This window comes from Nerophis lumbriciformis, linkage group LG24 (assembly GCF_033978685.3).
Source record: "Nerophis lumbriciformis linkage group LG24, RoL_Nlum_v2.1, whole genome shotgun sequence".
NCBI classification, from domain to species: Eukaryota; Metazoa; Chordata; class Actinopteri; order Syngnathiformes; family Syngnathidae; genus Nerophis; species Nerophis lumbriciformis.
In genome coordinates, this window is record NC_084571.2 from 10664783 (window position 1) to 10682500 (window position 17718).

General features: G+C 39.2%; 1 protein-coding gene across 1 annotated transcript in view; it reads left to right on the forward strand.

The window, feature by feature from the left end:
* Window positions 1–17718, forward strand: part of LOC133620255 (alpha-1,6-mannosylglycoprotein 6-beta-N-acetylglucosaminyltransferase B-like) — a 357389-nt gene that overhangs the window by 88449 nt on the left and 251222 nt on the right. Inside the window, exon 3 of the mRNA XM_072915959.1 lies at window positions 14466–14578. Coding sequence (XP_072772060.1) covers window positions 14466–14578 — 113 coding nt within the window. The remainder of the gene's footprint in view (window positions 1–14465; window positions 14579–17718) is intronic.

Sequence of the window (17718 nt, forward strand, 5' to 3'; positions counted from 1 at the left end):
ACAAACTATTTGTATTATGGCCGTCAGCTTCAGAATCAGAATCAGAAATACTTTATTAATAGAAAAATCCATAAAATTAGCTGCACCGTTTTATAAGCCGCAGGGTACGAAGCGAAGGAAAAAAGTAGCGCCTAATAGCCTGGAATTCTTTTTCATAATTTTATACTTTTTAGTATCAAATGGTTCAAGTCTTTCTTTTTAAAAATAAATGTTAGATTTTTTTTTATTTCAAGTTGATACACTCAAATCATTTCTGTTACATATAAAAAAAGTTGATAGTTATTCTTTGTTATGAGTTGATTTATATTTTTAAACAATATTTAAAATCAATAAGGATACAACGGTATGCAGAGGTGTACTTTAGTTTATGAATCCTCATTTGTCCAAAAATAGTTGTTTACATTGTCTGTTATCGATTCTGCCATGATTAGAACACACACTCGCGTTTGTTTATTTAAAAATTTTAAACAATATTTAATGTCAATAAGGACAGAATGGTCTGCAGAGGTGTACTTATAACAACTTTTATAGACAAATTATAGTATTTATAGTCATAGCGGACTGTAGTTGTAATATTACGCGTGACTTGCTGTGTGTATCATGATCAATATAGAATGTGACTCACTCAATGGACAGTTGTGCGTTTGGTCCAGCTGGCCAGAGACCTTTTTTCCAGTTTATTTTGGTGAGCACTCCATTTATGTGGAAATAGCCTGGCTCCAAGTTCCATATTTATAGCGTCAAAATCGCTTTCACCTCACTCTCTCGGCTTCCGTCTGCTCCGACGTCTCACCCTTCCTTCCTCCGTGCTCGCTTCTATAAGCAGCAGTTCATCCTCAGTATATTCAGCTTAAAGAAAATAAGGTTCTGAATCCTCATTTCTCCAAAAATAGTTGTGTACGTTGTCATTGATTCTGCCATGATTACAACACACACTCGCATTTATTTTATATTTTTAAACAATATTTCAAGTCAATAAGGATACAATGGTCTGCAGAGGTGTACTTATAACAACTTTTATAGGCAAATTATAGTATTTATAGTCATGGCGGACTGGAGTTGTAAAAACACGCGTGACGTGCTGTGTGTATCATGATCAATATAGAGTGTGACTCACTCGCGTTTGGTCCAGCTTTTTTCCGGTTTATTTTGGTAAGCACTCCATTTATGTCAAAATGGCTTGGCTCCAAGTTCCATATTTAAAGCGTCAAAATCGCTTTCACCTCACTCTCTTGGCTTCCGTCTTCTCCGACGTCTCACCCTTCCTTCCTTCGCGCTCGCTTCTACAAGCAGCAGTTCATCCTCAGTATATTCAACTTCAAAAAAATGGTTTCTTCTTCCACGGGGGGACCAACCAAATATTGAGAATGACTGGTTTACAGTAATTTGCTGTAAAGATGACACTGTAAAATTAATGCAGTTATTAGCCTGTAATGTTCTGTAAATGTACAATGCAAACGTGTACAGCGTTGTACACGTTGTATGTGTACACAATTTAAGATTGATAGTATGTAAAAAAAAAAAAAAAAAAAAAAAATCATTGTAGCTTCTTTATTTCCCAGTAGGAGCCGCTAGATGGCGTTGCGAGCAGGCTGCATCCCGCAGCACAAATTCTCCAGGTCAGTCTTCATGTGTCCTGGAGCGGCAGAGCACATGGACGCGCGACGCAGCGCCGACGCGCACGCGGCACTTGGCAGGTAAAGAGCGTCCACGCGCGGCATAAGCACCACCGAGCCCACGGCGGAGCACCGCAGAGAGACGCCGCGTGGAAGTTGTCCCGCGCTCGACGATGGCGGCGCGCTCCGCCGCTCCACCGCCTGCTGCACTCGGCTTTAAAGTTACGCGTTCGAGTCCGGCGCTCCCACGCTCCGGCAGCACCCTGAACGCACCATGACGAGCGGCGACCTTTCCATGATGACGAGGAGATGTCTTCTCACTTTCAAACCCTTCAGGTAAGGACGTGCAGGTGAGATCGTTCTTCCGGCCAATTGGCTGGAATATGACGGACCAAAGGTTGGGAATGAAATACTTTTTATGCGTGTTTTTTTTAATTTTTTTTTAATATGTGCGCAAAAGCACAACACAGCCCACATTCAGCGCACTGTCAAGTTTGCAAATATGGTCACTTCATTAGGCACCCCTGCACAATCTAATGGAATCATCAAAAGTGCATTTAAATATATATTTTTTAAACCAAATAATATAATATAAATGATGTATGTACTCTAGGTATTACATTATTGATTAAATACCACCGCCACGTATATCAGTATGAATCATACAACAACATACTTAGTATTTTGTAGTGTGGCATTTTAGAAAAGGTTTGATCAAGTGAAATGAGTCAGAGAACAATGGTAGTTATGAACATATCATCCGTCTGGAAGTGGAGTGGTTTAAAAATAATACAATAATTTGACACCTTGTGGTCAACAACAATCTATTAAATTAAGCCCATGGCGTAGTACATTGAATGATGCGGACACATTTGTTACCGGATAATTTTGAATATGCCTTGGAGATTTTGCATGTGTAATTAATATGCACTTATTTGATATTTGTTTACGTCGACAAATGTAGTGCTTCTCAATCATTTTCTGTTATCCCCCCCCCCCCCCCAGGGAAAAGAAAAAAAAGCACCCTCCACCACTTTCCGCCGCAACTATAAATAGTATCATTTGTCTATAAAAGTATTATAATTGTGTTGTGTGTTTATTAACAAAAAAATTAAAATAAAACATAAAAAATATAGAACAAATTACAACAAAGAAAAACATTTTAAGTCTTAACAGAAAAGATTTAAAGGAAAAAAAAATTGTGGGGAAAAAAATACTTATTGAAACTATAAAAATGTTTTGCCCGATTTGAACCATTAGATACTGAAAAATTAATAAAATATATTCAACATTCAATCAGATGCACAATATATAACACACTTTAACATACAAAAATAAATAAAACAATTTGCGCTGATTTTTAAAAATCAAAATGGGGAAGTCAGGAGTGATGGCGACAATTAAGACGCTTTGCAGCGCACAGCTTTTGGATATGGGCTTTGAAGCATGATACTGATAAAGCATGTGTTGTTGTCCTTCCCTTTCACCTCACTCTCTTGGCTTCCGTCTACTCCAACGTCTCACCCTTCCTTCGCGCTAGCTTCGAGAAGCAGTAATTCATCCTCTGTATGTTCAGCTTCAAAAATAAGGTTATCAGAATCAGAATCAGAATAGTTTTATTGCCATTGTTTGAGAACGGGTTCACAAACTAGGAATTTTTCTTGGTGCAATCGTGCAACATAAAACACATATAACACATATTTGGTAATAAAAAGAGCCATAACTGAGCTATCAAATCTTGTTATAGACTTAGAAAGGAATTCAAGGAGCTACTGTTAGGAGTTATTGTTCATGTGCCTGATGGCCGAGGGGAAAAAACTGTTCAGGTGGCGGGAGGTGTGGGTCTGGATGGAGCGTAGTCTCCTGCCTGAGGGGAGAGGGGAGAATAGTTTGTGTCCAGGGTGAGAAGAGTCAGCTGTGATCCGACCCACACGCCTCCTGGTCCTGGAGGAGAACAAGTCCTGGAGGGATGGGAGCTTGCAGCCAATCACCTTCTCAGCAGCACGTACGATGCGCTGCAGGCGATGCTTATCCTGGACTGTGGCGCCGGGGAACCACACGGTGATGGAGGAGGTCAGGATGGACTCGATGATGGCTGAGTAAAACTGCACCAGCATCTCGGTCGGCACCTTAAGTTTCCTCAGCTGCCGCAGGAAGTATATCCTCTGCTGGGCCTTCTTGATGAGGGAGCTGATGGTCGGCTCCCACTTGAGGTCCTGGGTGATGGTGGTGCCCAAAAAACGGAAGGAGCCCACAATGGAGACGGGGGTGGGAGAGTCAATCAGGGTGAGGGGGGATGGTGGGGCTGTGACTTTCCTGAAGTCCATGATCATCTCCACTGTTTTCTGGGCGTTCAGCTCCAGGTTGTTGAGGCTGCACCAGGACGCCAGCCGGTCCACCTCTCTCCTATAGGCGGACTCATTGCCATCCGAGATGAGCCCGATGAGGGTGGTGTCATCCGCAAACTTGAGCAGTTTTACGGACTGGTGACTAGAGGTGCAGCAGTTTGTATACAGGGAGAAGAGCCAGGGGGAGAGTACACAGCCCTGAGGAGTACCAGTGTTCGTGGTTCGACTGTCCGGGACAATCTTCCCCAGCCGCACGTGCTGTCTTCGGTCTATCAGGAAGTCATTGATCCAACTGCAGAGGGAGTCGGGCACGCTCAGCTGGTAGAGCTTGTATCGTAGCAGTCCAGGGAGGATGGTGTTGAAGGCAGAGCTGAAGTCCACAAACAAGATCCTAGCGTAGGTTCCTGGGGAGTCCAGATGCTCCAGGATGAAGTGGAGGGCCAGGTTCACTGCATCATCCACAGACCTGTTGGCTCTGTAGGCGAACTGCAGTAGGTCAAGGAGGGGGGCGGTGATGTCCTTGAGGTGGGGCAGGACCAAGCGCTCAAAGGACTTCATGACCACAGACGTCAGCGCAACCGGCCTGTAGTCATTAAGTCCTGTGATCCGTGCTTTCTTGGGGACAGGGACAATGGTGGAGGTCTTGAAGCAGGACGACACGCGGCATAGCTCCAGAGAGGTGCTAAAAATGTCAGTGAAGACAGGAGCCAGCTGATCCGCACAGTGTCTGAGAGTGGAGGGGGAGACTCCATCCGGCCCGGGGGCCTTCTGCGTATTCAGCTTCAAGAACTGCCGGCGTACATCCTCTTCTCGGATGAGAGGGCCTTTACAGTCCTATGATGTTCTTGGAGTCCTGTGATGTCCTTGGAGTCCTTTGAGTCCTTTAACTCCTTTAATGAAGTGCTGGCATTGGTGGGGAGGGTGATGGTGGGGGGAGCAGGGCTTTGATGAGCTGAAGGCCGTTCATGACGACAGTAATGTGTGTTGAGACCCTGAGCGAGAGTCCGGTCATTCAGGGCCTGGGGGGTTTTGGGCTTATAGTTCGTAAGGGTCCTTAGCCCTCTCCAAACGGCCGCAGAATCATTGGAGCGGAACTGTTCCTGTAGACGGTTAGAGTACACAGATTTAGCTTTCTCCACTTCCCTGTTGAAGTGGTACTTCGCTTCTCTGTAGGTACTCCGGTCCCCGCTTCTCCACGCAGCCTCCTTCTTCTTGCGCAGCTGTCGGAGCTTGGGTGTGAACCAGGGCTTGTCGTTGTTATAACAAGCCCTGGTGCGCGTTGGAATGATGCGCGCCTCATTGAACTGTATGTATGAGGTCACAGTGTCTGTATACTCATCCAGATTGTCCGTGGCCGCTCCAATTGCCTCCCAGTCTGTCGTCTCCCAACATGCACGCAGCTCGTCCACAGCCTCGGTGGTGAAACACTTAATGGTCCTCATAACAGATTTAGTCAGTTTCAGTCTCTGTCTGTATGAAGGGATCACCATCACGTGATCTGATAGTCCAAGAGCAGAGCGCGGTACTGCATGAAAAGCCTTGCTTATTGTAGTGTAGCAGTGATCCAAAGTGTTCTCCTCTCTGGTCGGGCATTTAATAAACTGCCTATACTTTGGTAATTCCTGGCTCAAATTTCCCTTGTTAAAGTCACCAAGCACGATAACAAGAGAGTCCGGAAAAAAACATTCCACATGTAAGATCTGTCCTGCAAGCGTGCGCTGAGCGTCACGCACGTCCGCACCGGGTGGGATGTAAACAGCCACCAGAATGAATGAAATGATCTCACGCAGTGAGTAAAAGGGCTTACAGTGAATGAAAATATATTCCAGAGAAGGAGAGCAGTGTTTGGATATCACCGTCACGTCTGTACACCAGCTGTTGTTGATAAAGAAGCAGACTCTGCCATTTGTCCAATAGTAGTCTTTGTTGTCAGTTACCAAGTCTGCCATTATTAGAACACACACTCGCGTTTGTTTCTGGAAGTAGGAACACACATTTGTTGCCAGAAGTCAGAAATCCGTTGCTGTGGAAATGATAATAAATGCGCTGGGGTATTAGTTCCGGCAATGATTAATATGACCAAAATACAGTAAATATTGTACTTATTACATATTGTTATAAAGGTGTCTGTTACTACATTATATATATATATATACTTGCAGTGTGTATATTGTACATATTACATATTGTCATGAAGGTGTCTGTTACTACATTATATATATATATATATATATATATATATATATATATATATATATATACTTGCAGTGTGTATATTGTACATATTACATATTGTTATGAAGGTGTCTGTTACTACATTACTACATTATATATATACTTGCAGTGTGTACATTATACATATTACATATTGTTATGAAGGTTTATGTTACTACATTATATATATATATATATATATATATATATATATATATATATATATATATATATATATATATATATATATATATATATATACACACAATTGCAGTGTGTATATTGTACATATTACATATTGTTATGAAGGTGTCTGTTACTACATTATGTATATACTTGCAGTGTGTTTATTGTACATATTACATTTTGTTATGAAGGTGTCTTTTACTACATTATATATACTTGCAGTGTGTATATTGACCATCCATCCATTTTCTACCGCTTGTCCCTTTTTGCGTTCGCGGGTGAGTATATTGTACATATTACATATTGTTATGAAGGTGTCTGTTACTACAATATATATATATATATATATATATATATATATATACAATATGTAATATTGTACATACTACATATTGTTATGAAGGTGTCTGTTACTACATTATATATATACTTGCAGTGTGTATATTGTACATATTACATATTGTTATGAAGGTGTCTGTTACTACATTATATACATCATTTTTAAAATACTAAAAAAAAGACGTGTGTGTTTTTGTCTCTCATAACATTACAAAAAAGGTGCACTTCCCTTTTTAATGGCTCTCTAACAGTATCGCACATTTTACACGCAAAGCTGATATCATCCAGATATCATTTCAGATATCAGATGTCTGTATCAGATGGAGACACCCAATGTAAAGTATGAAGGACATTTAGCAATGAAAGATGTTTATACTTTTTGACTCCAATGTTTTTAAAGTAAGCCTGTATCAGAAGTGCAAAAGATGTGATAGAGTGTCTGTGTCTGAGTAAACGTAGCTTTTAGTGCTACATGACACTTTAGGAGGAGTCGCCTGTCATATTTGTCGGGAGATCAAATCACACCTTGAATTCTAAATCCCACTTCTCTTTCTTTTATCTCCTCCTGTAAAGATTAACTGGCACTACTCGTGAAGGGTAAATGACGCCTCAGTGAGCGTGTGGCACACTCACTACCTCTACTGGCACGTCACCGATTCAGTGTTGGTATTTCAAAATGGTCGTCCGCCATCTGCTGGATTATACAAGTCATTACATTTGACCTACTAATAAAATCATTATTTTTTTTTTTTGGTAATTATTACTTCTTTTTTTAAACGTGGAGCTGTGCAGAAAGGAATATGAAGCGTGGAACTCTGTTGAATGAGCCAGAAGTGAGGGTTACGTATATGTGTGTGTCTTTAAGAAAAAAAACATGTGACCGTTTGACGTAACTGTTTACCAGGAAGTACTTATTTCGGCATCTCACGTTATAGACATCCATTTGTGTCTCTATTTTCAATGTAAATGGAATTAAAACAAAAAAAGTGAAATTCCAAAATGTGGGATCAGTTTGATCTTATAGCGCCAAATAAGGTATATGTTCTTCTTTTCCTGTTTTATTATTTGGCTTCTTAACCACATGTGCAAGTTTCATATTCCTTTCTGCGCCGCTGTTTGCTAAAAAAACAAAAAAAAACAATATATTTGCCAACTATTCATTTTGTTAGCAAGTCAAATGTAATGACTTGTATAATCCAGCAGATGGGGGAGGGGCATTTAGAAACACCAACACAGTCTCAGTTCAGTGTCAGTACAGGTATTGAGTGTACCACACGCTCACCGAGGCACATCACTAGTATGTGGTGGCGTGGTTAAGAGGGGAGGAGTATATTGACAGCTAGGAAACATTTTCCTTATTTGGCGCTTTAAGATCAAAATGATCCCACAACGTTTTTGGATTTTGGGTGTCCAAACGTTTTTAGAAACAACTTTGATACTTTTGTACATTTAAAGATACTAAACGCAAACTGGTGCATGTTATTATTGCTAAGATAGCTGAACAAAACACCCGTTAGCTTTGTGTCATAGGTGACGAAGGAAATCAGTAAAATATGTATTTATATTTATAGTCATGGCGGACTGGAGTTGTAATAACACGCGTGACGTGCTGCGTGTATCATGGTCAATATAGAGTGTGACTCACTCAATGGCAGAGGTGGGTAGAGTAGCCAGAAATTGTACTCAAGTAAGAGTACTGTTACTTTAGAGATTTATTACTGAAGTAAAAGTAAGGAGTAGTCACCCAAATATTTACGTGAGTAAAAGTAAAAAGTATGTTGTGAAAAAACTACTCAAGTACTGAGTAACTGATGAGTAACATACACACTCATATCATATATATATATATATATATATATATATATATATATATATATATATACATATACATTGATATATACAGTATATAATTTATATGTATTTATTTTGCTGTTTTTGTTTACATGTTAAAGGTGTTTTAATAATTATACATGCATGTTTAACATATAGATTCCTTTCTTTCATGAAGACTAGAATATAAGTTGGTGTATTACCTGATTCTGATGACTTGCGTTGATTGTAATCAGACAGTAGTGATGATAACGTCCACGTTTTCAAATGGAGGAGAAGAAAAGTTCCTCCTTTCTGTCTAATACCACATGAAAGTGGTGGGTTTTTGGCATCTTATTAGTCCAGCTTCCATATTCGTTTTTATACACTTTACAAGAAATATATTGGCGTCAAACTCCGTAGCTTGCTAGCTTGTTTGCGCTGGCTTTCGGAGACTCTTATTTTGAAAGCGCAGGCGCGATGGAGCGGCACTTTTATTGTGAAGACAGGAACGTCCTCATGTGCGGTCAGTCTTTAGGCTTTTGACGGGATGTACGGTTGAAATAAAAAAGTATCTTTTTTCCTTCACACTTTTGATTTATTGATTGGAACTTTTATTATTAGATTGCACAGTACAGTACATATTCAGTACAATTGACCACTAAATGGTAACACCCCAATAAGTTTTTCAACTTGTTTAAGTCAGGTCATGTGACCACCTGGCTCTGTTTGATTGGTCCAACGTCACCAGTGACTGCATCTGATTGGTGGAACGAATTGCAACGTCACCAGTAAGGCAGGCACTTTGAAGGTCTGTCTGACAGACCAAAACAAACAAAGCGTGCATTAACAGATCGATAAAAATTAGTAGCAAGTAGCGAGCTGAATGTAGATAAAAGTAGCGGAGTAAAAGTAGCGTTCCTTCTCTATAAATATACTTAAGTAAAAGTAAAAGTATGTTGCATTAAAACTACTCTTAGAAGTACAATTTATCCCAAAAGTTACTCAAGTAGATGTAACGGAGTAAATGTAGCGCGTTACTACCCACCTCTGCTCAATGGACAGTTGTGACTTTTGGTCCAGCTGGCCGGGGACCTTTTTTTCAGTTTATTTGGATAAGCACTCCATTTATGTCGAAATAGCTTGGCTCCAAGTTCCATATTTATAGCATCAAAATCACTTTCACCTCACTCTCTCGGCTTCCATCTGCTCCAACGTCTCACCCTTCCTTCCTTCGCACTCGCTTCTATAAGCAGCAGTTCATCCTCAGTATATTCAGCTTAAAAAAAATAAGCTTGTGAATCCTCATTTCTCCAAAAATAGTTGTCTACGTTGTCATCAATTCTGCCATGATTACAACACACACTCGCATTTGTTTATTTTATATTTTTAAACAATATTTCAAGTCAATAAGGATGCCATTTTCTGCAGAGGTGTACTTATAACAACTTTATAGACAAATTATAGTATTTATAGTCATGGTGGACTGTAATTTTATTAACACGCGTGATGTGCTGCGTGTATCATGATCAATATAGAGTTTGACTCATTTGATAGACAGTTGTGCATTTGGTCCAGCTAGCTGGGGACCTTTTTTCCGGTTTATTTGGGTAAGCACTCCAATTATGTCGAAATAACTTGGCTCCAAGTCCCATATTTATAGTGTCAAAATCGCTCTCACCTCACTCTCTGCAAAGGAAATCAGTAAAATATGTATGAGGAGTTAACTCAGGTGAATAATCACAAAATATTGCATGAATCATGTGTAGACACAGATTAATCACATCATTTATTTAGCTCTTTTACCTTTCAATCTTTTCAAACAAAATTGCATTTGTGTCCAAACATTGTTTTTCTTTTTTTAACGTTCATTGAAATTAAGGATGCAATTAATACATGTGATTAATTGTGATTAATCTTAGTTAAAAACGAAATCGTTTTGCAGCACTACTGATAACAATCAATTTTACTTTTACAATCTGGCGAAGGCCGTTACACAACGAGCTTGGGGCCGAAATTGGCCCCCGGGCCACACTTTGAACACCCCTGATTGAGATCGACGCGCTCCATCTCGTGGTCCTATATTCAAGTGTTACTGTTCAAACTTTGTGTAGTGATACTGTGGGCAAAAAAAAATATTACATATACTTGTTAAATAAAACCTCTGCCTTGTTTTTAATGAACACTTAAGCCTACTACGCTACTGTATTGTAATGTTGGTCAGTACAGTTTGAGAACCACTGTCTTAAAGTGACACACACACGAATGCTTCAGTCTGGTGCCATGGATGAATTTAATAGAGCAGCTTATGAGTCGCCATTGTTGCAGCAAAATGCCTAAAGCTATTTTCTTGATGGTCAATCGTATGAAATATTTTCTTTCTTGTAAATGGCTTTTTTAATTTATTTATTTTTGTTGGCGATTGTTCTGGTGCTACAATCATGCCTTTGGTGTTCTCTACTGAAGTTACGGCAATGCATGAGTGGAAAAAGATGAAAACATTTTTCTGCACTGTAAAAATATATAGTCATATAATATAGTCTGCACGATAATGATCCATGTACAGTAAACGACATTTCTTTCCAAGCTCACGTACATAAGTGCAGCAAAGTGTCACTAATGTACTGTAATTGGAACGTATACTTGAAATGACACACTTAAATAGCCCAGCTGTGCAAAATAGACAGTATACAGTGTAAGTATCAGTTTGTTTCATATGGTGACTGATAATGCAAGTTGATGACACATTTTAGCTGTGTCTCGTAATTTTGACAGCAGCAAGCCAACAAAGGCAATGCAGAGTCCTCGCTAGCAAGCGCCCCTCAACACTGCAGCTTCTAAAACACATAAAAAGTAAGTTTCTTGCACGTAACGTTATCACTGGAGGCGGAGGAAGAGCTAAACATGCTGCACGACACACCGCAGGAGGATGCAATAAGCCCATGCTAAGCTAAAGCTCTTGAATGTAAACAAGTGTGCAGATCGATACAATTAATGATGCCAAAAATAGTATTAGTATTAGTATTAGGCCGATACGAGAGTGGTAACATTATTTTTTTGGTTAATCACAAAATAATTGTTGTTGTTTACAAACTCAAGAATTCAGCAGTTTTGTTCAGTTATTTTTCATTAGTGACTTTAAAAAAATTGTGTTATGTAATAAAAGGAAATAGGAAATTATTCAAATGTTCACGAAAAAAAAAAAAAAAATTTAAGCTCTTGAATTTAAACAAGTGAGCGGATTGATACAAATATTGACACAAACAATACTAGGTAAATTATCGGTATATGGTCGATACTACAGTCTGTGTGTGTGTACGTGTATATATGCATGTGTATATATGTAAATGTACAGTATATATATACAGTATGTATGTGTATATATGTATATATATGTTTATGTATGTATGTATATATATGTGTGTGTATATGTATGTTTATATATGTATATGTACTATATGTATGTATATATTTATGTATATACATATCAGTGACGTGCAGTCAGGGGAGGCAGGTGAGGCGGGGCCTCACGTGCCATCATGGAAAAAAAAAGAAAAAAAAAAAAGATTAAATTGTTATATGTTTCCAGTGATTATACTATAAAGTTATTTTCCATTTAACTTAACCAGTTTTAGATTATTTTTTATTCAAAATCGCTGAATTTTCACATTTGCCGTTCAAATACTGAGAAGAGATTTGCGGTGAGTCAGCAGCCAGTTGAGGCACGTCACTGAGTTGAGCCTCACCATGGATTGCGCAATGACTCGACTAACTGCTGGCCTGCTGTGCAGTGAGACCGTATTGCTATATGAATTATATTATACATTTCCATAGTTTAGTTAGCTGAGGTATATAATGTACAGTGTATTTTGTCAACAACTGTATGTGTGTAACGTATTTCTTGTGCTGAGCAATCATAAAACTGCTGCGAAGACGCACTGGGTGAGGCTCGCAGTAATCCCGCCTCCTGGTGGTAGAGGGCGCTAGTGATCCCAGGGAGCATTTCTGCGACTACTCAGCTGCAGAAGAAGTGACAACAAGCAGCAACAGTTAGCAGCGATCGTTTATTTTTTCCTCTTGCCTGGACTTTTAACATGGAGGATTACATATCTAAAATAAAACAGTTTTCTAAACTGGACTTTCAATCGAAGCAGGAGGTAATACTTAAAGGAAGATCTCCATCGAGACAGAGAGACTTTTAAAACTGAAGAAAGATAAGGAAGACTTCTATAAACAAGTTATCGATGCTTTTGTTCAAAAGGAGCTGCACATGGACTTCATTTATAAGTAAAGGTAAGACCATAATCATTTTTTTTTTTATTAAATGTACTTTTTTGTGTGCTACAGTTTGTATGTGTAAAGTTAAGTTAAAGTACCAATGATTGTCACACACACACTAGGTGTGGTGAAATTTGTCCTCTGCATCTAACCCATCCCCTTGATCACTCCCTGGGAGGTGAGGGGAGCAGTGGGCAGCAGCGGCGCCGCGCCCGGGAATCATTTTTTGGTGATTTAACCCCCAATTCCAAGCCTTGATGCTGAGTGCCAAGCAGGGAAGAATGAGCTTTTAAACATAACCCGTTAACTGCTGCCAATCAAATGGTGAATAAGATACTCTTTAAGGTTCATATGTTTGTAAATCTGACTGTGATGAAGTCAGTGCCTCACCAGCCATCAACCTCACTGCACGTCACTGATACATATGCATATGTATGTATATATATGTATGCATATATATATTCTCAAGAGGCTTGCATGATCACACGCACACATGATGATCTCACCGTGTTTGGTCATCAATGCACTCTCACACACTTACCATATTTTCCGGACTGTAGAGCGATATATAGTCGCACCCACTAGAGAAAAACAATATTTTTCCATATATAAGCCACACCTGACTATAAGCTGCAGATATATATGTTGTGAAATGAGTTATTTACACACAAATATTCTGTAAATGTTTATTTACATACCTTACTTGTTTACAAACGGTGTCTGTAACACGGCAGTAAAATGGTTGAAAAAACAAAACAGAAGTCATCGTCATGGACCTGCAAGCTGCGGAAGCTAGCTCTCCAATCAGCTAAACAGACTCAATAACTCCACGGTGACGTTTTGGTGAATTTACTGAGGAATTGGTGAAACTGAAACAATACAAAAATAATACCATTGTAAGTTAATAATACTAACACAGACACTCGTAAACGTGTTAGCATATTAGCAAATGCTAACGACGCTAGCTTGATTACATTACAAGAACACGTACAAATATGCACAAAAACCTTCCTACAGACGTCACAGCTGGGACGTTTTTTTTGTAAGTAAGAATCGTCTTAGTTATATTGTAAAACTTACAAACGTTGCTTGGAGTGATGGATGACGACTACCTTCCAGCAAAAATGCTATGGATACTTATTTCTGGTTTTGCGGCATCAAAACAAGAAATACATTTTCAACCCGCAATACCTGCAGTTGGAGAACTGGTCCAAAAGATGGCGCCATAGCACAAAAAACAACACACCATTTCAGTCCTCTGCTTGGGTTTAATGCAAACTTTTGAAGACAAAACATTATGTTTTAGCCGCTCCGTTTTATAAGCCGCAGGGTTCAAAGTGTAGGACAAAAGCGGATTATATTTGGGGATTCACGGTGTATTACTTTCTTTGGTTTATGGTGCCGTGAAGTACTAGCCTGGAAAGAGAGTGGAGGAGAATGTGTGCACTCAAATCAAGTTAACTTTCAGTTTCAATCCCAGTTGCTTCCACCTTGAGATAGCTGGGATCACTCTCCCAGCACACATATTACTAATGTTTGTACCTACTTTTTTTCCTCGAATAAATTGTCAAAAGTTCTCGTCATTTCATCATTTTACACAGCTTTGGAACCAAAGGGCCTGGGTGAGTACAAATTGTTTTGTTCGTCCTCTAAAAGCCCTTTTCTCTTCTTCTAGAATCTTTGTGGTGGGGATCGGCTTCTTCAGCCTGTGCTTTCTAATGACCTCTCTCGGGGGCCAGTTCTCAGCCAAGCGACCCGTCGATTCCCCCTTCACCACGCGGGCCGAAGGTAAGCCGGTAATTCCGCGCTTTCCAGTGCTCCATGCTGGTAACGAAGAGAGCAAGCGGCGTGCTGAGCTCTGCGTGGCGCCGCCTTTATTGCTGGCGGAACCTCTCGCTTTGTTCGCCGCAGTCCATCATGTTTACGTTTTGTCCTCTCGTTAGGCTTCCATCGAACATGTGCAATATGCCGATACGGCTGGAAACCGTATCACCGTTCAAGTGTTTTGTATCGGTCGATATCGTGAAAACTGATATTCTTAAGACCTATGGGAAACAAGGACAAGGAGAAGAATATGTTAAATGTAAACAATTGTATTTGGAATCTGATTATAATCCCCTCAGCTGTCAAAGTAGAAGGGAAATATCAACACAAGCATGGAAAACAATGTCCACAAAATAGTAAAATCGCATTGAACACTTAACGATAATCAATAAGATCTTAAGATTAAGGTGCATAAATAAGGAATATGTAAGGAAGTGTAAGAAAATAGCGCAACATGTGGAAACCTTGCTAACACGACTTCTGCTTTCTTTTGACGAATCCCCCCCCAAAAAAACAAAAACATATACCAATATACTTGGTATCGCTCGTGTCGATATTTGTATCAATCCACCCACCTTTGTTTACATTTAAGAGCTGTATCTTAGCGGTTAACACTTAGCATATCCTCCTTTGGCGGAAAGTGTAGCATATTTAGCTATTCTTCGGCCTCCAGTGATAATGCTACTTGTAAGAAACAGGTTTAATTTTCGCCGTGGAGGTGAGGATTCGGGATTTATATGTAGCCTCACACTGTAGAGTAATGTTAGCCACTAGCTTGTTAGCCAGAATGCTAGAGTGGTCGTTTGTGTGTGGCTGTTAAATTTGCAGGGCAATGTGTCATCAACATGCATTCATGATATATTGATAGTGTTAAAAACATATATATCGTCTATATCGCCCACATGATACATACTGTACATACATACTGTATATATATACATACATACATATATATATATTTACATATATACATGCATATACATACATATACATACACATATGTACATACATATATACATTCATATCTATCTATCTATATATACATATATATTGTATATATACATACATATATATATATATACACACACACACTCATATATATATATATATATATATATATATATATATATATATATATATATATATATATATGTATATATATGGATTGATTGATTGATTGAACCGTTTCGGTACGGGGGTTCCGGTTCGGAGGTGTACCGAACGAGTTTCCACACGAACATATGAAGTAGCCGCCTAAGCTAAAGTCTTAACAAGCTGCTCTGCTTTCTGCCTCTGTCTCCTCCACAGCACCCAGCATTGTCCCACCCACACAACCATCTGATTGGTTAAAACCAGAGGTGGGTAGAGTAGCCAGAAATTGTACTCAAGTAAGAGTACTGTTACTTTAGAGATTTATTACTCAAGTAAAAGTAAGGAGTAGTCACCCAAATATTTACTTGAGTAAAAGTAAAAAGTATGTTGTGAAAAAACTTCTCAAGTACTGAGTAAATGAAGTTTAATGATGACAGCAACAAATAATGCACAAAAACATAAAAATAGCAATGAGCAAATTCAGAGCCAGGAATATCTCTTAAGCAACTAAAACAATAATATATATTAAATAATAATACATTAAAATGAAAAAAATAATTAAGGCAAATTGAGCCACAATAACTTAACAGCACCATAGGCTCAGTAGGCAGAGATTGATTGATTGATTGAAACTTGTATTAGTAGATTGCACAGTACTGTACATATTCTATACAATTGACCACGAAATGGTAACACCCCAATAAGTTTTTCAACGTTAATCAATTACTTAATAAATCACCAAGTCGAGGTGATCTACCTCATATATACATATACACACACACACACACACACACACACACACACACACACACACACACACACACACACACACACACACACACACACACACACACACACACACACACACACATATGTATATATGTATATATGTATATATGTGTATGTATATATATATATATATATATATATATATATATATATATATATATACACCGTATTATTCGGAGTATAAGTCGCACCTGGCGAAAATGCATAATACAAAAGGAAAAAAACATATAAGTCGCACTGGAGCCCGGCCGAGCTATGAAAAAAACTGCGACTTATAGTCCGAAAAATACGGTATTCAGTATATAAATTATATTTATTTATTTTGCCGTTTTTGTTCACATGTTAAAGGTGTTTTAATGAATATACATGCATGTTTAACATATAGATTTCTTTCTTTCCTGAAGACAAGAATATAAGTTGGTGTATTACCTGATTCTGATGACTTGCATTGATAGGAATCAGACAGCAGTGCTGATAACGTCCACATTTTCAAATGGAGGAGAAAAAAAGTTCCTCCTTTCTGTTTAATACCACATGAAAGTGTTTGGTTTTTGGCATCTTATTTGTCCAGCTTCCATATTCCTTTTTATACACTTTACAAAAAATACATTGGCGGCAAACTCCGTAGCTTGCTAGCTTGTTTGCACTGGATTTCGGAGACTCTTATTGTGTTAGCGCAGGCACAATGGAGCGGCACTTTTATTGTGAACTGTGCGGTCAGTCTTTAGGCTTTTGAGAGAGGTACGGTTGAAATAAAAAAAGTGTCTTTTTTTCCTTCACACTTTTGATTGATTGATTGAAACTCTTATTAGTAGATTGCACAGTACAGTACATATTCCGTACAATTGACCACTGTATGGTAACACCCGAATAAGTTTTTCAACTTGTTTAAGTTGTCCACGTGTGACGGTCAAGCATACTTGCCAACCCTCCCGAATTTTCAGGGAGACTCCCGAAGTTCAACGCCTCTCCCGAAAACCTCCCGGGACAAATATTCTGCCGAAAATCTCCCGATTTTCAGCCGGAGCGGGAGGCCACGCCCCCTCCAGCTCCATGTGGACCTGAGTGAGGACAGCCTTTTTTCACGTCCGCTTTCCCACGATATAAACAGCGTGCCTGCCCAATCACGTTATTCCATACGAGGTGTCCGGCATACCGCCGATGAGCATGGTGCAGATGGAGAAGATCTTCTCGGCGTCCGTGTTGGCGCACCGACGAGCCGC